This window comes from Rhinolophus ferrumequinum, chromosome 13 (genome assembly GCF_004115265.2).
Source record: "Rhinolophus ferrumequinum isolate MPI-CBG mRhiFer1 chromosome 13, mRhiFer1_v1.p, whole genome shotgun sequence".
In the NCBI taxonomy this organism is placed as follows: Eukaryota; Metazoa; Chordata; class Mammalia; order Chiroptera; family Rhinolophidae; genus Rhinolophus; species Rhinolophus ferrumequinum.
In genome coordinates, this window is record NC_046296.1 from 25,852,341 (window position 1) to 25,879,328 (window position 26,988).

A 26,988-nucleotide genomic window follows, 5' to 3' on the forward strand; every position below is an offset into this window, starting at 1 on the left:
GGTACAGGAAGGTGAATGAAACAAGTATAAGTTTACTATATACTTATAGTATATAGTGGGGGAGACAGGAAATAAGCAGGTAAAATAATGAGTTGTAATTTGAGAAAGTATTATAAAGATCACAAACTATAATGCTAGTGGTAAAGAATAACAGGGTTTGTGTTGGATTCAGGAAAGAGCAAGGGGAGGATATGCTTAGATACAGTGGTCAGGAAAGGCCTGTTATCCTACTAAGCAGATACAACTACTGTTAACATTTTTTGTGTACTTTTTCATACATTTTATATAGCTGTATAAAGTTTTACATCAAAATGCGATTGTACTAACTTCCTCACCTTCTGTACCACTCCAATGTCTGCAGTCTGGCTTCCACCCCCACTATTGGACATGACATTGCTTTCTGATGTGACTGGTCACTTCCTAATTGTCAAATTTAAAGGAGGTGTTTTTTCCCCCCGTTATTATTTTATTTGCAAATTTTGAGCTGATATTTATTCTCCTGGTTTTTCTCCTACCTTCTAAGATGTTCCTTCTTGTCTTTATCACATTTGCTTTATATCTTTCTTTTCTGTCTTCAGAAATGTTGTCCTCTTAGGTTCTGTACTTGGCCCTCCTTACTAATACTCTCCGAGAGTGATGTATTCAACACCAGTGTCTTAAAGTCTATAATGACTCACCATAGTCTTGTGGATTAAGTCCAAACTCCTTTGTAAAATTCCACCCAGCTTAAGGAATATTCATTTTTTTTATTTACAGAAAAAAGATATGAACCTTTACTAATCTTTATCATAAGGATTGATACCAGCACCTTTAGTCAGTCTATATGTTCATGTATCATATGGTCACATTTTAAATAAGTGAGTAAGCACAAGGGATTAACGTGCTGTCCTTCACTAAGTTCATCCTTGTAATGTAATATAGTTCACATGAGTGGTTAATTGGGTTTACTGTTATGTTATCAGTTTTAACTAAACCAATTCTCACAAAATGTCCAATTAACTTAAAATGATAACTGTAGAGGAATCACATCTTAGATGAAAGATAATACTAACAGAACCACAAGTTAACAACAAAGCGTAGAGCTGGGTTCTCCTATTAGTACAATCATACATAAAAGTACTCGAAATATTTGTCAAACTTAATATGATGTGTTTTTTTTTTTAACCAAAAGATAAAACATTCCAAATTTGCGGACCTTTTTAGAGATAGCGTGTGACTGACAATAATAGTTAACCAAACATACACACTGACACTCATACTCTCTTAAACTATTCCTGCAGGGTGTGTTTTCTTTTTGTTTTTCTTTTTCAATTATGAGTGAGAGAAGAATTTCTGGTCCAGATGCCAGAGTAGGTAAACGCTGTGCTTACCTCCCCTCACAACCACATCAAAATTATAATTAAACTACAGAACAACAATCATTGAGAATCATCTGAAGTCTAGCTGAGCTGAAGCCCTAAGGACATACAGAAGAAGCCACCTTGAGACTGGGAGGAGGGACAGAATAGTCACGGAATAGTCACCTGTGTGTGACTATTAAAAATTGGGAGGCATATTTTGGCCACGAAGTCCCTCCCCTGGAGGAGTGAGGAGTCTCAGCCCCACACCAGGCTTCTCAGCCTAGGGTTCCAGTGCCAGGGAGAGAAGTCCCTTTGACTTCTGGCTGTGAAAACCAGCAGAGATTGTGGCTGAGTGAGATGAGGGTAGCTGCGGTCCCAGGCGCTCCTCTTAAATGGCCCGTGCATGGACTTACTCACTGACAGACTCACTCCCTCTGAGCTCCAGTGCTGGAGCAACAGCTTGAAAGGCACCAGGGATGTACGGGGAGAAATGGAGTTACCTGGCTGCAGGGTGAGGGCTGGAGTGGCAGCTTTCTCCTTGATGGAGGAGCTGGCATAAGCCATTGTTTCTTTGTTGAGCCCTCCCCACTGCCAGCATGCAGATGCCTGTGGCCGCCATATCTGAGTCTTCATCAACCTGGCCAATACCATTTGTTTGCCCTACTCCAGGTGATTCCCAGAGACCCTGCCTCACCCAACTTTTGAGCACACTCAAGCTGTTTCCAGTGGCTTTTTTGTACAAATAGCCTGTCTTGGCTCATGCTGCAGACTTTCCTAAAATCTCTCAAAGGTTCACAAAACCCAAACAAGCAACATCTGGCTTCGGTGTGTCCCATACCTCTTGCTGAGTTCTAAACCCAGCACTAGCCATAGCCAGTCTCAGCTCACGGCTGGGCCTTTTGAGGCACCTCCAGGCCCAGTACAGATGGTGGCCATCTGTAGATTGCTTTGTGGCTCGTGCCAGGTAGCTCCGGACAGGGCACAAAGTGTGGCTGAACTTGGCCTATGGTGGGGCCTCTCCCAGGAGGCCCTGGAAGCAGACCAGTACACCCGGAGGGCAGCTTGGGACCAAGCCGGAACATCAACTGGCTGCCTCCAAGGATGACACACCAAAGGGCAGACTGAGCAGGCATCAGAGCCTTGCTAAAGTGAATCCTGCTCTGTAGGGGCAGCCCCTGCGTAACAGTTCCTCTGCTAGTCACAGCCAGTCCTCACAAACAATCAGCCCAAGGGTGAATCCCTTCCACTGATGTGTAAACAGCAATCAAGGCTCAACTATAAGAGGAAGGCACACACAACCAACACAAGGGACAAATCTGGAACATCTGGCTCTGGTAACTACAGTGACTGAGTCACTGGGCCTCACAGGACACCTACAACATAAGGCCACTCTACTAAGACCAGGAGGCATAGCAGCCCTATCTTATACATAGAGACAAGCACAGGAAGGCAGCCATGATGGGGAGACAAAGAAACATGTCCCAAATAAAAGAACAAAGCTCCAGAAAAAGAACTAAGCAGAATAGAGACAAGCAACCTACCAGATGCAGAGTTCAAAACACTGGTTATAAGGATGCTCAATGTTCTCAGGGAGAACTTTAAAAGAGATAGGAAACATAAAAATGGAGATAAAAAGCATTAAAAAATGGTCAGAAATAAAGAATGCAATAACAGAAATGAAAAATACATTAGAGGGAATCAACAGTAGATTAGATGAAGCAGAGTATTGAATCAATGATTTAGAAGATAAAGTAGGAGAAAACACCTAAACAGAACAGAAAAAAAAAAGAATTAAAAAAAAATGATAGTTTAAGGGTCACCTGGGACAATATCAAGCATACCAACATTTGCATCACAAAGGTACCAGAAGGAGGTGAGGGACAGCAAGGAATTGAAAACCTGTTTGAAGAAATAATGACAGAAAACTTTGCTAACCTGGTGAAGGAAATAGACATACAAGCCCAGGAAGCACAGAGAGCCCCAAACAAGGTGAACCCAAAGAGGCCAACACCAAGGCACATCATAATTAAAATGCCAAAGGTTAAATACAAAGAGATAATCTTAAAAGCATCAAAAGAAAAGCACATAGTTACTTACAAGGGAACTCCCATAAGACTGTCAGCTGATTTCTCAACAGAAACTGCGGCCATAAGGGATTGGCACAGAATATTCAGAGTGATGAAAAGTAAGGATCTACAACCAAGATGACTCTACCCAGCAAAGCTACCACTTAGACCAGGGGTCCTGTGGGCCAACTGCAGTCGCAATCCATTGTTAATTGGCCCGCAGCAAATTCCAAAAATATATTTAGTTTACTTAAACCAGGTGAGGCAATACGTACTTCACCTTGAGTGAGTGGCCTGGCTGTTTGTGTATTTTACCGCATTGGCCCTTGGTAAAAAACATTGAAAAAAGTTTGGATACCCCTGACTTAGACTATAAGGATGGATAAATAGCTTCCCAGATATGAAAAAGCTAAAGGAGTTCCTCAACACCAAACCAGAATTACAAGGAATCTTAGAGAGACTTCTTTAAGATGGGGGTGGGAGTGGGGGATACAAAAGAATAATAAAATGGCAATAACTATTTATCAAATTACTTTAAATGGAAATGGATTAAATGCTCCAATCAAAAGATAGGGTGGCTGAATGGATAAGAAAGCAAGATTCTTACATATCAGGCCTACAAGAGACTCCGACTGAAAGACACACACAGACTAAGTAAAAGGACAGAAAAAGATATTTCTTGTTTATCCATTCATCTCTCAGTGGACACTTGTATTGTCTCCACCTCCTGGCTGTTATGACTAACGTTGCTATCACATGGATATACAAATATCTCTTTAAGACCTTGCTCTCAGTTCTTTTGGGTATATACCCAGAAGTGAAGTTGCTGGATCACATTTGAGGAACCACCATAGTTTTCCATAATGGCTGTACCATTTTATATCCCCACCAACAGTGCATAAGGTTCTAGTTTCTCCACATCATTGCCAACACTTGTTATTTTTTTGTTTTTTTTTGGGTGTTTTTTGATAGTAGCCACTGATGGGTGTGAGGTCTGCAATCCTATTTTTAATGGCAGTATAATCCATTGTTTGATGCACTATAGTTTATTAACCAGTTCCTTCTTATTTAAGAGTTTGGTTGTTTCAACTTTTTCACTCTTAAAAATTATGCTGGGATTATTACTGTTCATGTTTTGGAGTATGGGATTATTTTTGTTCATGTTTTGGAGTATCCTATTTTCTTAGGATATATAATCTAGAAACGAAATTTAAAGTGACACTTGAAGGGGGGAGAGGCATTAGATAGGTAGAAAGATGGTATGAATGTTCCGGGCAGGTCACAGCCTTAACCCAAGACCAGGAGGCCTCCACAGCATGATGGATGAGAGGGACAATTAAACCACCTTATCCAGGATAGAGGTTGCCCACGGGTAATGGGAAATAAGGCTAGAAAGGAAGACAAGCATCAGATTGTGGAAAACTTTGAGTACCAGCCTCTGAAGCTTGGCATTTGTCTGGAAGTTAATGAATGACATTAAAATTTTTTGAGCTGGAGTATGACAGAATGAAAATTTTCTAGAAGAGTAATCCTAAAGCAATGTGCAGAGTGGTTTAGACTGGAAGCAGAGAGACCAGTTAGGGGAGCACAGTGTGATGGAAGCGTGATAGAGGGCAGGCAAGTTTAGGTTTATAAAGTAGTGTATTTTATAAAGTAGGTGTCATTTTTGAAAAATAGGATAAGGGAAATAAATGGTTAGTTAACATATCTGTGTGTTAACTACTCTGCTGAAATGTTTTGTATACATTGGAATGGTAGAGGAAAAATAAAAAGACTTTTGCTATTTATTACTTTACTTGTAATAGGCGATTTCATGGATAGTTCAGAGTTGACTGTAAATAATTTTATAATACCAGTGTTCTCTATAAGGATGCAATCAAGGCTCACATATTGCCTTTAGTTGTATTTTTATTTATTTTAGTATAGAATAGTTCCACATCTTTAAAAAATGACTTTGATCTAAGTGTCCAGGCCTATTTTCTTATAGAATATCTTGTATTCTCAATTTGTTTAATTGTTTCTCCATGTTGTGGTTTAAACATAATTACCCAATTCCCTTCTATTTCCTGTAGCCGGGAAGGTAGGTCTAGAGCAGAGGTACTTACCCTTGGCTTCACAGACTCCATAGGGTCTGCAGATAGAATTCAGGGAGTCTGAATTTTAGATGGGGAAACAAATTACATCTTTCTTTTAACTCAGTGGTTCTCAACTTGGGTGGTGGTGTCCTCTCCTCTCTTTTTCCCCACCCCTGGGATGTTTGGCTTTGTCTGGAGACATTTTTGGTTGTCAAAACTGGGTGGGAGGGTGCTATTGGCATCAAATGGATAGAGGCCAGGGGTGCACTTAAAGATCCTACAATGTACAGGGGGAGAGCCCCCAACGACAAAGAATTATCCAGCTCAGAATGTCAGTAGTGCCATGGTTGAGAAATTCTGCTTCAACTGGATTTTACATTTGCTTTAATTAGGAATGTAGGAAACCCTTCACAGGGGTTATTACCATTACCTGTAGCTCTGTCATCGATAGAAATTTCAGATATTTTCATATCACGTTAAATTGTTGCAGGTATCTCAAAGTATTTATGTTACTTATTGCTTAGAGAGATTTGCCTTAATTGAGAAGCAAAAATGTTTGTATATTACAATGTAAAAAGATAGTTTGATAGCTATATTTCAGTATAATTATCCCTTGTAATCTTATGTATTTTATGTGTTATAAACATTATTCTGGGAAGGGGTCCTTAGACTTCATCAGGCTGCCAAAGGAATCCACAGGACCAAAAGCTTCCCACCTGGTGGGGAGGCTTGATTAGATTGGGTTAAACATTTTTGTTGATGCTTCATAGGTGATGACGTTTGTTTTCTATTGTCTCTTCATGAATCACATAATATCAAGTTATCTTACTATGTATTGTCAGTAATACCAAGTTTGATGACTTAGTTAAGGTAGTGATAGCCAGATCTTTCCATTTTAAAGACACATTTTCCCTTTGCATTGCTAAGTAATTTGTAGGGGGTAATACTTTGGCACCAGGTGAGTTTTATGTTTCTAAACAACCTTTCACCTAATGGCTTTAGCATACCTTGATGAATTCTGCCTGAATCGGATTTTATATTGGGGTTACAAAATGGTGATTTTCTAATTCTGTCATTCCTTCTACATTTATTACTGGCATTCTCCTGCAGAGAAGAGTTTTCCTTTCTCCACCCCACCCTACCCCATTTTCTTCATCTCTTCCCCCCACCCAAGTATCATTCCGGATTCATTAATTTTTATTTATTCAGTATTACACTCAGTTAGTTTCTTTTTTTCCTCCCTGCTTCCCTCTCTCCCTTTCATGCTCAAAGTGTCTCAGATGTGACCAGTGGAGCTCCTTTAACTTGATCCTTTGTCCTTTTGATATACCTCACTGATCTTTGAGCATTTCCTTGCTTTCTGACACAATAAGCGTTGCCAGGATTGACTTGTTCTTTTCTGTGCTCCAAGTCTATTTCTTCAAAGGACCATAATTTCTTTGAAGGGGATGGTATTCAGAAACCAAGGTCTGATCACTTGGTACCGTGTTTCCCCGAAAATAAGACCTAGCCAGACAGTCAGCTCTAATGCATCTTTTGGAGCAAAAATTAATATAAGACCCGGTATTGTATTATATTATATTATATTATATTATATTATATTATATTATATTATATTATTACATTACATTACATTACATTACATTACATTGCATTATATTATTATACTATATATACTATACTATACTATATTATAGACTGGGTCTTACAGTAAAATAAGACTCGGTATTATGTTATGTTATGTTATATAGACTCAGTCTTATAGTAAAATAAGACCAGGTCTTATATTAAGTTTTGCTCCAAAAGGTGCATTAGAACTGATTGTCCGGCTAGGTCTTATTTTGGGGGAAACCTGGTATGTTCATTGTTTCTAGGGTGACATTGCTATAGGCCCTTTTAACATAAGCTTTTACTAAACTTTTAACATAAAAAGGTACTTTGAGCTATAAGAAAGAAAAAATGTTTCTGATTTACTCATCCTTGCCAATTCTTTCTTTTGGAAGAGTGTCTGTTTATTCCTTTCCTTACCAGCCCAGACCCATGCTCTTACTTACTCACTCAAGGATTATTAGTAGCTGTCTAACTAATATCTCTCTCTTCTTATCTGTTCTATATACCACCCATTTTATTCATCTGTGTGCAGGAACTGTGTTAGGTATGGAAAATACACAGGAAAATGGAAACATCAAGAAGTTCACAGTCTAGTAGGAAAGATGTATATGAAAACCAGAATTTCATTATGATTGGTGTAAAAATAGAAATGTGTGAAGAGTGACTAAGTGAGAAACCAAAGAAGGCCTCAAGAGAAGATAGTATTTGAGTATGGTATGATATAATTATGAGAATATTACCATGTGAAGAAGGGTAGAGCTATTTATAGATTCTCACTGTAGGTAACTACTGATTAAATGCCAAATTTGTTTCTAAACGGTAGTTACAAGTGGAAACGTTAGAAATCAGGCATTGCTTATGATTAGTTCTCAGAACTTTACTTTTTCCTCTATTTTGTGTTTTTTGTTTGCTTTTATTTTTGCTAATTTTTTTCTTGGGCAGACAAAATATTCTTTGTTTACACTGAAACTTGCTTACTGATAAGGTGCTTCATCATTTCAGTAAAAGATGATTTTTTTTTTTTTTGCTGAAATTGTTTGGTTTAGAGGCCATTTGGATTTTCTGTATTTGTTTATACGTCCATGCCTTAATAAATACATCATGTTTTGTTACCAGTGATTGTACTTACCAAGTATCTGCATCATACTTATGTTGTCATCAACACAAAGTTTGGTTCTTACTGTAGGGAGATCTTAAACTGAGGATAGTGAAGGAAATGGAGAATCACATGATTGGAAATTAAGACTCATCTATGTAGGCAGCCCCCTAATCTTACATAATCCTTTTATAGTTAGAGATTGTCCATCTTTCCATAAGAATAAGGAGAGGTGTTAGAAAAAATAGAAAATCTGCATAGGTTTCCCAGTTTAGAATATTTAAGGAGTAAAGAAGGTTTTCCCCCCCCACCCCGCCCAGATACAGAAATAACTCATAGGAGTCTAGAAATATTTTTTCACAAGTCCTCATATCCCCAAGTATTTCTAGCTTCCTAAAATGGCACTTAAGGATTTATTTTTGCTATAAAACAACATGATGGTAAAAAGAATAAATTGAAATTGTAGTATACTGTTGTTGGAATAAAAATTTATCTGACATCAAGCAATGAACTTTCAACATAAATATATTCCCATATATTTGTAGCTTACCTATTGAAGTATCAAATTTGTTTATTTTAGCCATTTTATTTGATGAAATTAACATAAAAGTTAAAATGCTTAATGTTAAATTTAGAATTGTCTTTACCAAACGCTTAATGTCTGGGATTTTGTGTCATCTTTCCTATCCTTTAGATATTTCTTCTCTCTTAAATATGCAAATACTTTGTTCAGAAATAGCCATACACTTAATCTGTATGGATATAAATGCAGCAGGCCAATGATTAATTTAAAAAGCAAACCAAGACCCTGATTAATTTTCCCAGATATTTTTGTCATAGTATTCTTTTGCCCTGTACACCTCACCAGACTGCCAAAGAAGTCCACAGGACAAAAAAGCTTATGGCTCTGTACTGCTTAGAGAACCAACTGTAGTCTGGCTATACTGTGGGTGTGTGTGTGTAAATATGATTTGTTAGCCCTTCCCAATGCAAACATTTCACTCTCAGCAGGTCAGTTTCCACACAGTCTTATGATTATTCCATGCCCTTTAACCTTTATTCATGCTGTTTGCTTTCTGTTCAGGGACCTTAAAGAAGTTATTTATATTTGTGCATTTTTGTAGCAGCTTGTTTCCTATGGTCTCAGTGAGCAGTGTAATTGGAAATGTCCCCTTTGCATAAGAAGGACTGAGACAGATATGCAAGGAAGTCTGCGAAATGTAATTTTTAGCTTTCCACTGAGCTAGAAGGGAGTTAGAGTGGATGAACTTTTTTCACTGGTCTTCCCTTGCCTTATGTTTCTGCTCTTTATTTCTTATTCACCAGATTTCCTAACTTGGCTTTTTTTTTGGTAAACTTCTTAAACCACATGTATCTTTGTAAATCACTTAGTCTTTCTAGGCCTTGCTATAATTATCCCTAGTATGAGGGAACTTAAACTAGGTGATCTCTGAGTTCCCTTTTTATATTCATTTATGTATTCCTTCATTAAAATATTTATTGAATGCCTACTATTTGATAGATATGCTCAGCAGTATAAGATTATCTACTCTTTAATAATAAAATAATTCATGTTCTTCAGTATCCAGGTTACGTACTGCTTCATTTGTAAAGTCTTACCTGACACTATGGCCTATATAATGTTGCCTTGCCCCACAAATTCTTTTAGCACTTACTAAAAAATGTAGACATAGGTTAACTTGTGTTTTGCCTTGTGTTTTGATTGTTTTGATTACTTAATTTAATTGCAAGCACCTTGAAGAGTACTTTTGTAATCACTTAATATAGTGACAGTCATATAGTAATAATAAATATAATGATAACAGTTATGAACACAAACTGAAGCAGGCTTTGTTTTAAATGCTTTACATGTATCCATTCCTTTGTTACAAAATGTTTATGAGATGGGATCTTTTCATCTCCATTTTCACAGATAAGGTAAAGCACACAAAGGTTAAATAAATTTGCTCAAGATTATACTGCTGGTAAGTAAGGCTGGGATATGAACCCTTCCTTGCAGTCACATTTTAAAACCCATGCACTTACCTATTTTGCTGTAATGAATAATTACTGTATAATCATTGAATGAATGGAATATTTTCCTCTTTATATTGGTTAGGCTTTGGTATCTATTTGCACTTTGGATAAAAGACTGAGGTTAGGTCACTTAGGGGAGAATACTTTTTAAATAAGGACATACATTTCTTAAATATTGAGTGACATAATTAATAGTAAGTATTCAAATTGTGTATTTATACTTTGAGGAATTTTGAACAATGTGTCTGATTTTGAAAGTTTGTGACATGCATAATACTTATAGATGAATTTGATTTGTATTAAATATCTTGATTATTATGTTTCTTACTCATTTGCAGTTGAGTGGTGATTTTATGCAATGGCTTCAAGCCACAGTTCTTCACCAGTGCCTCAAGGAAGCAGCAGTGATGTTTTCTTTAAAAAAGAGGTAGATCCGACAAAACACATTCGACCTGTGCAGTCACTGCCAGATGTGTGTCCCAAGGAACCCACAGGTAATGCTTTTTTTTGAGGATTTTTACTGAGGATTTGTATTATCTTTAAATGAGTAGTCGGATTTCGTATACTTATCTTAAAAGAGTAAATTTTGTGATGTTAAAACTAAAGAGATATAAATAATTTGGGAGTAAGTAGATCAGGAAATTGGAATATAGTTCTTTTTATGCATTTCCATAAAAGAAGTTACTTACATAAACTGAAAAAAATATTTTGGAAATGTAGGTATAGATTGTAAGCTCTTTAGTTAAACATAGTACAGTCAATCCTCATTGCTTGCAGATACCATATTTGCAAATTTGCCTACTCTCTAAAACTTATTTGTAGCCCCCAAATCAATATTTGTGGCACTTTTGTGGTCATTTGCAGACACATGCAGAGGAATGAAAAATTTAATCACCTGATGCACACGTTCCTACCTGAGGTCAAACAAGGCAACTCTGCCTTCTTGTTTCAGCTATCATGCTGTAAACAAGCGTCCTTTTTGTGATCTATTTAGTACCATGTTTTTTGCATTTTTGTGCTTTTTGTTGGTGATTTTTCTTTTTTAAAATGGTTCCCAATTGTAGTGCTGAAGTGCTTTCCAGCGTTCCTAAGCACAAGAAGGCTGTAATGTGCCTTATGAAGAAACTATGCATGTTATATAAGCTTCATTTAGGTATGAGTTACAGTGCTGTTAGCCATGAGTTCAACATTAATGAATGAGCAATGTGTATTAAATAAAATGTCTTGGAAACTCACACACGATTATGTATTGATCAGCTGATGAAAATGTTGTGATCAAAGACTTAACAAGAATCTAACCCTGTATTTCCACTAGGAGCAATTTGCTAATTAAATGTTCCAGTGACGTTCTAGAGCAGAACTACTGTGAATAACAAGAATCAACTGTATATATTTTTTCCTCTATGATTAATGCCACAACAGCATTTATGTTATTTAATTATAAGCCAAACAAAGAATATTGGAACCAATGATGTCTGCCATAGTACAATAGAAAAAGGCCTACTTATGAAAAAAAACTGGATGTTAAAGGACAGAAGATCTGAAATAGAAGGTAGAAGAGTCTCGATGTTGAAAAAAGACAAATTGTACAATAAGGGAAGGAATTAATGCAAGACTTTCTTTACCACCCAAGCCACCCTGTAACTACAACTCTCAAACTTTGCATATCTTTTATCTTGTACGTGTTTTTTCCTCCCTTGGCAATTGATGCTGAAAGCATCAAATTTATTTAATCAGATTGATTTTTATTAAAACATTTGCTATAGAAAAGTTTAGCTCCTTTGTACAATGTAGAATCTAAGCATTTTTATTTTTCTAGGATGTACTTTCAAACATAGAACTTACTTTACAGAGTTTTCTTGTTTACTTTTTACAGGTGATTCAAATAGTTTATGTGTTGCCCCATCTCTAGTTACAGATCAACATAGATGGACTATATATCATTCCAAAGTTAATCTTCCAGCAGCATTAAATGATCCTAGATTAGCAAAAAGAGAATCTGACTTCTTCACAAAAACATGGGGATTGGACTTTGTGGACACTGAAGTCATACCTTCACTCTACCTCCCACAGATCAGCAAGGAACATTTTACAGCGTATCAACAGGAAATCTCTCAGGTAATATCGAATCTTGAAGTTAGTTATAATCATGTCAAAAGTCATAGGAAGATTTTTATTTTGATTTATTATAGATTTTGACCAATAGTCTTTGACGCACATATGGCATTTTTTTCTGTTAATACATATTCTGTCCAGGGTTATATTTAATTCTTTGCTTAGATATACATAAATATATTTCTCTTACTGTAGTGATATTTTTCAGAATGACATTTTTAATAGTACTAAGATTCAACTTGAAACCCACTCTTACCTACCAAGGAGAAAGTGATTCCATTAGGTCTGTAAATCCCAGATAATATGTGAGGTTTAAGAAATGAGCAGAGAGCGACTGTTTCTATGTCTGTCATTTACCACGAACAATTTAATAGAACATCCTAGCTCTAGCAGGTAGTCTTAAATATTTCTAGACATGTTTCTCTAAACTCAGTTCTGAGAGCAAGAACTGAATGCAGTGCAAAGTTTGAGATTTTCAGTAAGTGACTTACCAATATAATTCTAGTTACTATTTCAGTCTTTTAAAAAATCATCTTTAAAATGGTATAGGGGATATTAAAAATTATTTTTTAATTGAGGTATAATTGATATATATTAGTTTCAGGTGTATAACATGATAATGCGATATTTGTTTATATTGTAAAATGATCACTATAATAAGTCTAACATCCATCACCATATATAGTTACAAAAAATTTTTTTTCTTTATGATGAGGACTTTTAAGATTCACTCTCTTAACAAGTTTGAAATGTGCAAGAGTTTATTAATTATGGTTGCCATGCTTTACATTACATTCCTGTGACTTGTTTATTTTGTAATTGGAAATTTGTGTAGGGATATTTATTTATAATTTTATAATTATTCCTTTTTATACTTTTTCATGTGCAACCTAATTTGCATGTAGCTGATTTTATTTCACTTGATTACTTTGTTCTTTCTATGATTTGGAAATAGGCTGACTGTGGCTATGATATTGGCATTACGCAGTATCTGGTTCACTTTTAGTACTACCTAATATTTTTGCACAGAACTTGTAAATATTATTTACTTTTGTATGTGTATATACTGTCTAGAATTTTTGTGTTCTGTTTTTAGTGATCTAATAGTCTGGATGTTGTTAAGTAGATGAGCTTTAATATGCCTTGTTTTTGATGGTTTCTAATCTCACACATTATAACCTGTTATTTGGCCTTTCTGTTTATCCATTTATTGATCAAATATTTATTGAGTGCCTTCTGTGTGCCAGGCACTATTCTAAACACTAGGTATACAACAGAGACCAAAACAAACACCAGTTCCCTCCATTACAAACTTAACATTTCTAGCAGAGTATGTAAGAAATAAACTCTAAAACAACCACTAAAGTAACAAAACAAATAATTACAGCTAATAAACCAATGGAAGAAGTAGCATGGAATAAAGTAACTCTCAATCCAAGCAAAGGCAGAAAAAGAGTAAAAAGGGAACAAAGAACGGATGAGACAAAAAACTAAACATTAAGATGATAGACTTAAACCTAACCCTATCAATAGTCACATTAAAATGTAAATATTTCAGCACCACAATTAAAAGCCGTAGATTGTGAGATTAGATGAAAAAGGATGACCTAACTACACAGTGTCTATAAGAAATGTACTTTAACTACAAAGACACAAAACATTTAAAAGTAAAAGGATGGAAAAAGATACACCAGGCTTAACACTAGTAAAAAGAAAGCTGGAGTGGCTATGTTAATACTAGTTGAAGTAGATTTCAGAACAAAGACTATTTAGGGATAAAGAAAGTTGTTTTATAATGATAAGGTACCTTTGATGGATTCATCAATAGATTTGAAATGGCAGAGGAAAGAATCAATGAGCTTAAGCAACTGTTGATAGAAACTTAGCAAAATGTGTGGGTTGAAGTGAAAACAGCACTTAGTGAGAAATTTGGTAGCATTGTATGCATATATTAGGAAAGAAGGAAGATCAAAAATTGATAATCTAAGCTCCTACCTTAGGAAACCAGAAAAAGAAGAGCAAATTAAATCTAAGCAGAAGAAGAGAAATCATAAAAATTAGAGCAGAAATCTGTGAAATTGGAAACAGGAAAATAATTGAGAAAATCAACAAAGCCAAAAGCTGGTTCTTTGAAAGGATCAATAAAATTGATAAACCTCTAGGCAGGTTAATTAAGAGAAAAAGAGAGAAGGCATAAATTACTAATATCAGAAGGAGGGCACATCATTGATGATCCCATGGACATTAAAAGGATAATAAAAGAATATTATGAATAATTTGATGCCCACAAATTTGATACTCGCGATGAAATGGACCAGTTCCTTGAAAGACACAATCTATCAAAGCTTACACATGAGAAATAGATACTCTGAATAGGCCTATACTTATTAAAGAAATTGGATCAATAATACCTCTCAAAACGGAAATTCTTGGTCATCTACTCCAGAAAATAGAACCAAAGGGAATATCTTTCTAATTTATTCTATGAGGCTAGCATTAACCTACTACTAAAATTAGGTAAAGACATTATAAGAAAGAAAACTACAGACCACTGTCTTTCATGAACATGGATGCAAAAATTCTTAAGAAAGTATTAGAAAATCAAACCCAACAGTGTATAAAAAGAATTATATACTATGACGAAGTGGGATTTATTCCATATATGCAAGGCTGATTCAATATTCGGAAAGCAATTAGTGTAATCCAGCACATTATCAGGCTAAAGAAGAAAAATCCTGAGTTTCTATCAATAGCTATAGAGAAAACATTTGACAAAGTTCAATATCCATTCATGATAAAAACTCTCAGCAAACACGGGAACTTCCTCAACTTGATGAAGAAAGTCCATAAAAACCCTACAGCTAATGGTGAGAAACTAGCTGCTTTCCCTCTAAGATCAGTAACAAGAAGGTAAGAATGTCCCTTCTCAACATTATACTGGAAGCCCTAACTAATGCAATGAGACAAAAAGAAATAAAAGCTATATGGATTGGGAAGGAAGAAATAAAACTATTTTTATTCACAAATGATGTGATTGTTTATATAGAAAATTCCAAAGAATCAATAACAAAACTTCTGCAACCAATAAGCAATTATAGCAAGGTTGCAGGATACAAGGTTATTATTACAAAAGTTAACTGCTTTCTTATATACTAATGATGTACAATTGGAATTTGAATTGAAAACACATCAGTTACAGTAACACCAAAGAAAATGAAATAATTAGGTATAAATCGAACAAAATACAGTATCTGTATGAGGAGAACTACAAAACACTAATGAAACAAATCAAAGAAGATCTAAATAAATGGAGAGAGATTCTGTGTACATGGATAGAAAGACTCAATATTGTCAATAAGTCTATTTTTCCCAACCTGATCTATAGATTCAATACAATCCCAATTATAATCCCATCAATTTATTTTGTAGATATTGAGAAACCGATACCAAAGTTTATGTGGAAATGGAAAAGAGAATAGCTAACAGAGTATTGAAGGAGAAGAACAAATTTGGAAGATTGACACTGCCTGACTTCAAGACTTATTGTAAAGCTATAGTAATACAGTATGGTATTGGTGACAGAATAGACATATAGGACAAAGGAACAGCATAGAAAGCTCAGAAATAGACCTACACAAATATAGTCAACTGATTTTTGATAAAAGTGCAAAGGCAATTCAATAGAGAAAGAGTCTTTTGAATAAATGGTGCTGGAACAACTAGCCATCCATGTACAAAAAAAAAAAAAAAAAAAAGGAAGAATTTAAACCAGACTACCTATATCTTTCACGCAAATCAAAGTAAAATGGGTCATAGACTTAAATGTAAAATACAAAACTATAGAACTTCTAGAAGATAACATAGGAGAAAATTTATGACCTTGAGTTTCGGGATGACTTTTTAGATACGGCATCGAAAGCACAATCTATGAAAGAAAAATTGACAAGTTGGATTTTGTTAAAATTAAAAACTTCAACTCTGTGAAGGACAGTGTTAAGACAAGCCAGAGATTGGAAGAAAATATTTGTAAAATACATAAATGATAAAGGACTGGAATCCAAAATATATAAAGAACTCTTAAAACTCAACAATAAGAAAACAACCCAATTAAAAAATGGGCAAAGGACTTGAATAGACATTTCTCTGGAGAAGATACACAGATGACCAGTAAGTGCATGAAAACATGGTCAATATTACTAATGATTTTAAATAGTAAATTTTATGTGATTTTACCACAGAATGAAAAATATACAAAAGACCCGAATAGACATCTCACCAAAGAAGACATACAGATGGCAAATAAGCATATGAAAAGATAACTCAATAACATGTCATTAGGGAATTACAAACTAAAAAAATGAGATGCCACTACACATCTATTAGAAATATGGCAAAAATCCAAAACGCTGACAACACCAAATGCTGGCAAGGCTGTGGACTAATAGGAACTCTCATTCATTGTGGGTAGGAATGCAAAATGGTACAGCTGCTTTGGAAGACACTTCTGTAGTTTCTGATAGAACTGCTATGAAAACTCTGAACACTACTAACCCAGTGTTTTTCCTTACCACACTCCACTTTTCTATTTGTCCTGTTTATGGTATCTCTGAAAAGATAACAGTGTTTTTAGTGGTCATCTAATCTGATATCAGACTGGGATTTTTTTTTTTTTTTGACTTAAAAAGTGTCAACTAATAACTACCTTTCTATCTCAGGTATATAGGTTACCAAATTTTCTTCTTGTTTTTTAAAAAAATAATTCTCTTAATTGACTTCTGTTAAATAAGTGAGGAATTTCATTTGCTTTCCTACATCATTCTAATTTTGTGGAGATTTTACTATAATTATGCAAAATGGGATAAGTATATGGGTGTTGATACATCTCAGTGATACTTGGTTTATTAAGCATACTTATTTGTATTTAAGTTCCAGAAGCTAGTGATTTCATATTTAAAAATCATAAAACTAATTCAATATATTCTGATATTCTGTTGTGAAACATTTTGATGCTTTGAGTTCTCATATTCCCACATAGTATTTGATGACATTTTAATTGTCCTTTTACTAGAGAGAGAAGATTCACGAGAGATGCAAGAATATTTGTCCTCCTAAAGATACCTTTGACAGAGCTCTCTTACATACTCATGGTATGACTATGTGCTATTTGTAGATAATGTGTAGATGAATATGTGCTCTTTGTAGTATAACATAAATATTAATGAACTAAAATCTTAATTGTTGGAACTTGTTGTCTGTCATACCTATAATTTTTATTTCTATTGAAATTTTTGTAGCTTAAAATCATAATTTTTTCTAAAAGCTTTTAAGAGACAAATTCTGGATTTCATGGTAGTGATGTCCTTCAATTCAGCAAATACTTATTGAATATCTGGGTGCTTGGTACTGTGCTTCTTGATTAAAAATAGATGAATAAGAAGTAGCCTCTGTCGTCAAGAAGCTGATGGTCTCTTGAGTAAAGTTAAATAAATAAACTGAAAATTTCAGCACTGTGTATCAAGCAGTAAGTTCAATGCAGTAAGATTCTATAGAGCTCCTTACTTAACCTTAAAAGACTTCCTAGAGTTGATGATGATTGCTTATGTTTTAAACTAGCTATTGAGAAGGATTTATTTGGGAAAAGGCATTCCAGGAAGAGGAAACAGTTTATACAAAGCCATAGAATCAAGAGAGAAATTAGCATGTTCAAGGGACCGCAAGAGTTCAGTATGTTGGCTCTTCTGGGAGCAAGAAATGAAGCTGAAGAAATAGGTGGGAGTCAGATCAAGAAGAGCATTGTATGCCATGCTAAGGAATTTCTCTTTTCTAAAAGCGTATAGAGCTATGAAATCTTTTTAACCAGACATGATCAGATTTATGATTATACATTTCACTGTGAAAATAGTTGTGGATAATAAATTTATGGATGATGATTAAACTGGAGGCAGTTTAAAAGGAGAGTTAAGGCAGTTTAAAAGGCAGAGTTAAAAAGGAGACAATTGGAGGCTATTGCAATAATATAATTGAGAAATCCTGTGGCCCCAATAGTTGTAATGAAGACGGAGAGGATATTAGGCCTTTGAGAGATTGAGGCACAGGTTTTGGTGGTCAGTCAGTTAGTTGATGGTAATGTAGCAAGTTGATTCAAGATGACTCCCAGATTTCTTGCATGGGCAGCTGGCTAGGTTAGGTACAATTCAGTGAGAGAGGCAATATAAGAAGAGGAATTTTGGACACGGAGGCTGGTTTAATTATAGTTTTGGTATGCAACCTGGAACTCAGGAAGGAATCTGGGCTGGAGATGTAGGTATGGTAGACAGTAACAGACAGTGTGCTGGGCAACCACGGGCACGGACGGGATCACCCAGGGAGGATGTGAATAGTGAGAAAAGAACTGATCATAGAACACTAGGAAGCTGTTACATTTAAGGGACAGATAGAAAATGAGGTGCCTGTGAAGGAGACTAACAGGAAGTAGTCAGAGATAGGACAGTCAACCAAGAGAGAGTTTTACCTAAGTAATGAAAGGTAGTGAGAATTTCAAAGAAGTGAGAATGATTAGTGTGGGGACAGAGTCCCAGAGAGCAGTTTCCAGGCTCTCGGCCTCACGTGGAAAGGTGCTGGCTCGGTTATTAGACGGCCATCAGCTGAAATCAGACGGCCATCCGCTGTAATCAGATGGCCATCCGCTGTGGCTGGGTGGCCATCAGCTGTTACTTGTTCGCCATTGGCCACTAATATAACTGCCGTGGCTACGCTAGGGAGTGGGTGGGTTGGTTGGTTGGCAGAGAAGCGGATGGCAGATTGCAGCTAGCAAGATCCTACTTCCTGTGTCTCGCCCGGCCGCCAGCGAGACTGGGGTACAGGAGGACCCCTCATTGGGGTACTGGCAGATGTTTGCTTTTGGGGCTGCCATTGAGAATATAGGGGTATGAACCCCCTACCTATGGCTCCGTTGTTCCTTTCTGGCTTCACCATATCCTGCGTTCTTGTGCGGGGAGTGAGAGCAGAGACCCTGCATGAAGTTACTCTACAGTGTCAGGATACTTCAGGGATAGATCAGTTCGCACACTGAGGAGAAGTCTTCATGGATTTGTCAATGTAGGAGATCTTAGAGCATTTAAACTGGAGTAGTAGTTACAGAAACCTCAATACTATATATTAAGGAGTGAACACGAGCGAGAAATAGAGACTACCAGTATGGATGTGATTTGAAGATTTGAGAGATAGGGTATTAACTACAGAGAGAACAGAGTAGAAGGACTAGATGAGGCAAGAGAGGCATTTGCATAACCCTGAGAGTGAGTGCTTCCTTAAATTTTACACTCGAGGTCCTCCCTTGCCTCAGCTTAGTCTGGGTCCTATGTTTTATCTTTCTTTTTTTTCCTGTCTGTTTTTTAATGGGAGAGAACTGAGCATGTTTATATGCAGAGAGGAAAATGCTGTTAGAAGGGGGAAGAGGTTGAAGATACGGAGAAAGGCAGAGTAATTGAAGAAGTGAGCTCCCAGAAGAGGAAGAGGGATAGAGTCCAAACGCAGAAAGGTTAGTTTTGGAAAGGAGGGTACCATGTCTGAGATCTGACTGGCGTGATGAAGGTATAGTAAAATAGTTTCAATTGCAGATAAGTTTGTAGATGATACAAACTAAAATGTATAAGAAGAAAATTAATATGATATTAAAAATCTTTTATCAAAAGAGAATTTGGGTGGGATGGTAGATGTTTTGAACAATAAAAAAAGATTCCTATTTTAAAATTTAATTCACTTTTTAAAACTGCATAGCGTGCCAAACTTAATCTCACCAAAACTTAAAAAGATAACATCAAGCTTTCTGTGTCCATTTTAAAAAGAGCTGAAAAGTATTTAGTTGTTTTTTTTGCTATTATACAGTTGTTTAAAATTGTTTGAGACATAAGTCTTATTCAGTGATTTGTTTACTACTAGGCATACAGGAGGTGCTTGATAGATACTTGTTAAAGGAAGAAGCTTTGTGGTTACTTGGTTGTGACCTAGTACAGTATTGAATCTGTCAAAATATATTTTATGGCAGTAAAATGAAAACAAGTTAAAAAACTCTTATTTTCTCTTTTCCTTTTTTTCCACAGATAAATCCAGGACAGATCTGGAGCAAGTACCTAAGGTAATAAAGCTTAAAAAATGAGAGTACTGCTTTTTAATATTTGATCTTCAATTTTGCCTTGTAAGAAGCTTTCATTTGGCTGTTTTCTGACACTTTGATCACTTTGCCTCTTCTGGGACCTTGTTGCATCACTTTTCTTTTCTCTCTCTCTTTTGCAACCTCTTCATCACCGAAACCTACAAATGTGTTTAAGTCTCTCCATTCCAAAAGAATAATTTTGTTGATCTTACTATCCCTTCAAATTATTATTATTTTTTATTGGGGAATATTGGGGAACAGTGTGTTTCTCCAGGACCCATCAGCTCCAAGTTGTTGTCCTTCAATCTAGTTGTGGAGGGCGCAGCTCAGCTCAAGTCCAGTCGCTGTTTTCAATCTTTAGTTGCAGGGGGCACAGCCCACCATCCCATGTGGGAATTGAACTGGCAACCCTGTTGTTCAGAGCTCGTGCTCTAACAGAGCCATCTGGCCACCCCCCCTTCAAATTATTAAAATAAACTTTTTTGTAAGAAAAATTTTGTAGAGATATATAATAGATGAGGTTTTTTCCTGGGGAAAGAATCCAGTGCATTCATCAGATACTCAAAGAGGTCTGTAGTAGTTGCTCTTTATGGTGAGAAGAGACAGGTGAAAGTCAGAAACAAAAAGGAGAGGGCAGTTATTTTTAAAGTTCTTTAATTTCTGTAAAATAAAACTCAAACACTGTAATTTAAGGCCCTTCATTATTCATTTCCATCATGGTCACACTCTTAATTTTTGCCTAGTAATCTTTTTACATTTTTTACTTCGGCCAAACTTTTATGCTAGCTCCATACTTTCCTTGCACGGTTCTGGAAAACTTGTCTGTCATCTCCCCATATCTAAACCTTTACAAGCTTTTGCTTAAATGGCAACTTTTCATGAATACATTTCCCCTTAGCTGAAGATAATTGGCTCCTTTGCTGAATTCCCATAGCGTTTTATCTAGATCCCAGCTTTCCTTTTTAAAGCGTTTGGCACTCTTCCCCTTATTAGATATTTATGCATATATTTTATCACATTTCTTGGACTAAAGATCGTTGGGATTAGTACCTCTGTAATAATTTATTTTTTCCCCCTCAGTGCCTAGCATAAGAGTTAGATAATCAGTAAATATTTATTGAATTAATCAGTACTTTCAATTATACTAAAGCAGTAACTAGAAAATATACTCATGTCCCTAGTTAGATTTTCCCTATCACATTCATAACAATTTTTGGATATAGATAAAATGAATCAGTAAATATAATGAAATATAGTATATAAATTAATTAATTGATTAAATCATGTTTCAAGTTTATGCTAGATGTTGGGAATACAAAGATTAATAAACTCAAATCCAGTCTTCCGGGGGAGATACACATATTAGATAAATTTTGTGAAGTATGAGATAAATAAGTATACATGGTGTACTTGTGTTCAGAGATGGCGTGATTATTCTCTGTGCCATACACAGAGACATGTTTGCCCTTTCGATTGGGTCATATTCTCTAGGAAGATAGGTAAGAAAGGGCATTCTACGTATGCCAAAAGCATATATGAAGATACTTAAGCATAAGAGGATATGGAAGGTAGTTGAATATTGCTAGAATTTAACTTGTAAATAGTGAGAGTGACAAGTTACAAAGAGGTAAGTGAGTCCAAAACAGTGATAGGGCTTTTGATGCTCTTCTAAAGAGTTTGGTCTGTGGGTCATGGGGATCCACAGTTAGTTCAGTTATACTTGCATTTTAGAGATAATGTTTGACAGCAGGGTAGTAGATAGATTGGTGAAGGACATCAGTAAGTGTCCATTTACTGTTAATCCAGAGATAATGAAGAGCTGCGCTGATGAAATGCTGTGGAGTTAGAGAAGAGAAGGGGATTCAGGTGATATTTAGGAAATAAAACAAGTAGGATTTAGTTCCCAGATGGGTGTGATATGTAAGAGAAAAGGAATAAGCTTTTCATAAAATTGAAATTTATTTTGGTTTTAAATTTTGTGTATGTCTAATCTATAAAACCAGTTTTGAAAGAATTTTGAGCAGGCCAAAGCAGAAATATAAGTATAGGGAAATTGATATTTGGCATTTTTAAAAAACCACTATCAGTAGAAAATAATATGGAAATTTTAGGATAATTATGATGTCCCCCTTTGGTATGTGCCCAGTGGGACTGCATTAGTGTGTGTGATCAAGTTGTAATGGAATGATCATCTCCACTGGTAAAGGCAAAAAAACCCATTTTCCTATCTTTCATGAGCAGCTTTAGCTTGATGAGACATTATTCCTACAATTTTTATACAGATGTTTATGTAATTAACTTGCTTTTGCTGTTTATGCTTGCGATCCAAGTTAATTATTGTTTAATGGTTTTATGATATTAGAAGGGATAATGGATGTAAAGAAAATATTTATCTAATAGAGGGAAATGCATTTTTTTGATAGATTTTTATGAAACCAGATTTTGCCTTGGACGATTCCTTAACTTTTAATTCAGTTTTACCATGGTCTCATTTTAATACTGCTGGTGGAAAAGGAAATCGTGATGCAGCTTCCTCAAAATTGCTACAAGAAAAGGTATTTCCTTTATTACTTTTTCCATGTAGAAAATTTTATTCTAGTTAAGTGGTACTACTTGGCATGGGTTCAGATTTAGTTATTTAGTGAGCAATACTTTTATTTTCATTTTATTGTTACTGATCATTGCAAGCCTTCGAATCTTAACTGATGAAGTAAGGACCATGTTTCCCCGAAAATAAGACCTAATTGGAAAATAAGCCGTAGCATGATTTTTCAGGATGCTCGTAATATAAAATAAGCCCTACCATATTTCCCTGAAAATAAGACCGGGTCTTATATTATGTGGTAGGGCTTATTTTATATTACGAGCATCCTGAAAAATCATGCTACGGCTTATTTTCCAATTAGGTCTTATTTTCGGGGAAACAGTATTTTGATTCAATGGAATACAGTTGTGCTGGTAAATAGGAAAAACTTATTTTTTGAGTGCTTCTTATCTGAAACAGCAATTGATGGAATTTCAATTGAAAGGATATATTAGATAATACATGCAATTGTAATTGCTTCAAGTTTGTCCCAAACAATATTTGACCAATTTTATATTTTTTATGATTTAAAGCACAGAAAATCAACTTTTCCTGATGCACTATTTTTTCTCATTTACATAGTTAAGGGTGATTATTTTGAAGCAAAAATATCCCACCAGTATTCCTATTGTATTTTCAGTTTTGTAAAGCCTAGTCTTTTGATGTTACCAGTCAGCAGCTTTAAAAGTTTTTACAAAGTTTTATATTTCAGAAGTCAACATCTTCAATATCACTTAAAATGTAGAACTTTAAAAATAACTCACATATCAAGAATCCTTTAAAATTTGAACAGGAGGTAAAACTTGAATAGAAAATTTCACCTGTTCACTCTCAGCACTCAGTTTAGAGCTTTTCTAAAACTGTGGTTCTTAAACTTTTGAAAAGAAAGCATTTTGTTTGTTTCAGTCTAGTGACATCTCCTGGCAGTATGAAAGCTTGTCTCAGGAAGACTATTGAATAAATTAGGTCTGACAGTATGTTGTTTTGTACACCTGAAACTAAAAAAAAAAAAAAACAACAAAAACCAGGTCCAGTCCTCTTCAGTAACCGCAGAAAGGCCTAGATTGGGGAGGATAGGAGAAGAAATGTAGGGAAAGAATCATGAGTATTCCTTTTTTTAATAGTTAAAAGTGAAAATGAATTCACTTTTTCTTTTGGTAACATTTGACCTATAAAGATTTTCCTTGAGTAAGAACAAACTCATAAATCTAATGAAAATGATGGGTTTATGGACATAAGCTCACTGCCAGACCCCTTTTTCACATTATAAGTATGTTCTCTGGTAGAATAATACCTTAAAAGAGAAAAACAACAAAAGCCAATAAAAATCTCATTGATCTACACAGATACTTTTAGGAATACTTTAAAAATTGTTCAGTTTATAGAAATTTAGTAGGAAATGAATTATGAAAATAGTAATGCCTTAGATCAATGGAATATTGATAAGTTGCCAAAATCGTTGAAATTGAAATGAAACAATTTTCTTATGCTGAATGTTTAAAGTGACTACAGTAATGGATTTTTTTTGTGTGTGTAAGTTGCTGAATCAGGTTGGTATATTTACATTCTCACTCCTCATTCTGCTCTGTTCTTAGATAAGTAATGGAAGACAGGTTTCTAAGGGAGCACTTTCAAACTCACTTTATGATCGACATCAGCTGTTTTATCTTGCCAGCTTTAAAGAGGGGGGATACTACAACCAGGATCAGAGAAATTTGTATCCTAATGTATTGGTACCCAAAGTGCTGGTCTGCGATGAGATAAGGGGTTTGCACTAGAATGTAAATCATTGCACTGTTTCCTTCATTAAGAAAGTCTTTCTATGAAAAAACAGTCCAGTGGGTTAGTGATGTAGTTGATTTTACTTTCCAGCAAAGTTCCTTATTTTATCATGGACCTGTTAAACAGTTCACAGACTGGCAACAGCATATAAACTGCCTTCTGAATAGCATTGTCCTAAAGGAGTTACCCATTCTCCATTGATTCTGAAAACTGAGTCCATTTTAGCTTGCAGTGTACTCTAGTTCCTTTGTCCGCACATTGCTTTTTAGGTAAATAAATGAACAGCTGTATTGAAGATGAAGATAACAAGAACAAAAGGGTATAAACTCAAGAGATTTAAACTGGAAGAATTTCTTGTTTGAAACCTATTTTATATTATAATATTAGGTTAGTACAAAAGTAATTGTGGTTTAACAGGTTAAAAATAATTGCAAAAACAGCAATTACTTTTGCATCAACCTAATAGATTACTGAAGGAGCCTTATTAAAGATATGTGTGATCCTGCATTGCATGGTTTTAAGGAAACAGCTTGGTAACCAAATAATCTCTTCTAATCTTATGAGTCCTAAATGTTGAAAGTCAGTTAATCCTTTAATGCTGTGACTTCTCAGAGATAATGCCTAAAGTTTGAGCTAGGTTGACGAATCTACAAGTGAAAAAGTGAAAAGGAAGTGGAAAAATAATGTAGCCAAAAATGTCATATGCAGTTAGAAAGGAAGAAATGACAACTGAAGTCTTAGAAGTCCATATTTGAAATTAGAAAACATTTTTAATAAGTGTTACTCTGGGAATTCATCTTGGTAGTGTTACAAATACATGTATATGAGCTGATTGTTTAAGGCATTTGTCAACCTTTTAAGAGGAAAATACATTGGAAATAAACTGAGTTTTACAAATTGATAAAAGAATAATTTTTGAAATGTAAAATAAGCAGCCTTGAAAAAATCAATATGAATTTTAGTACTTTTTATAATTTGTGACTAGACTACCGATCTTTCTTTTGTGGATTTTTTAGCATTTTGAGACAGCATGGTATAGTAGAAAGAACTTCAGCTTTTGAACCAGACAGACCTGGGTTCAAATTTTAGTTTTGCCACTTACTAACCGCGTGACTTTATTCAAGTGATTTAATGTCTCTGGGCCTCAGTTTCCTCATCTGTAAAATGAGAATAATAATAATATCTGTATTTCAAGATTGTTAAAATTAGAAAATGATGTATATAAAATACCAATGCCTCGTACACAGAAAGAAGAGGTTAATAAATGGTGGCTATAATCATCTTGTAGTCAGATAAGTGCTGTGTGATGCTGGTACTGGCAGTGGTGTGTGGGGATGAGATCATGCTCTCTTAGATCTTAGAACTTCTGAAGCTACAATAGATTATAATCTGAGATGACTGGGGGGGTATTCTTTTTAGAAAGTGGTGGTGTTTGGAGGGCGGTAATGGCAGGAGCAGCAGAAGAAGGTAAATCACCTTCTTTTAACTCATTTGTCTTACATTTATTAATCTCTAGGCTATATCTTTCATCTCCCTTCCATTATGTTATCAAGGATCCCATAATTAAACAGTTCCCATGATGGGATTTAAAATACATGTAGAAATCTTGTATCATTTTCAGAAAGTATTTGGGTAGTCAAGGAAGGTATACTTATAATACTCCATGATTTTTTTTCCTTCCCTCTTAAGCTGAGCCATTATCTGGATATTGTGGAAGTAAACATTGCTCACCAGATCTCTCTACGTTCAGAAGCATTTTTTCATGCAATGACCTCTCAACACGAATTGCAGGACTACCTCAAGAAAACTTCCCAGGCTGTAAAAATGCTTCGAGATAAAATTGCACAGATTGACAAAGTAATGTGTGAAGGATCACTACACATTTTAAGACTGGCACTTACCAGAAATAATTGTGTTAAAGTGTACAATAAACTGAAGTTAATGGCCACTGTACACCAGACTCAGCCTACAGTACAGGTGTTGTTATCTACTTCTGAATTTGTTGGAGCGTTGGACTTAATAGCAACAACACAAGAGGTCCTACAGCAGGAACTTCAGGGCATTCACGGCTTCCGGTATGTCCATTAAGTAAACCATTAGAAATGTTAGCAATTTTTAAAGGATAAA

At 35.3% G+C, this 26,988-nt stretch overlaps 1 protein-coding gene across 4 annotated transcripts in view; it reads left to right on the forward strand.

Annotated features, from left to right (window-relative positions):
- VPS54 (VPS54 subunit of GARP complex) overlaps positions 1 to 26,988 on the forward strand; it is a 104,510-nt gene that overhangs the window by 28,848 nt on the left and 48,674 nt on the right. For 3 of the 4 annotated variants that reach the window (XR_004424861.1, XM_033125338.1, XM_033125337.1), the window contains exons 2-7: positions 10,564 to 10,719; positions 12,102 to 12,343; positions 17,409 to 17,487; positions 20,443 to 20,477; positions 22,919 to 23,050; positions 26,551 to 26,936. Coding sequence is in view for 3 of the 4 variants with exons in the window: in XM_033125338.1 (XP_032981229.1) it covers positions 10,584 to 10,719; positions 12,102 to 12,343; positions 17,409 to 17,487; positions 20,443 to 20,477; positions 22,919 to 23,050; positions 26,551 to 26,936 (1,010 nt within the window). In the remaining variant the exon portion in view is untranslated. The remainder of the gene's footprint in view (positions 1 to 10,563; positions 10,720 to 12,101; positions 12,344 to 17,408; positions 17,488 to 20,442; positions 20,478 to 22,918; positions 23,051 to 26,550; positions 26,937 to 26,988) is intronic. The other variant, XM_033125339.1, reaches the window with a different exon arrangement.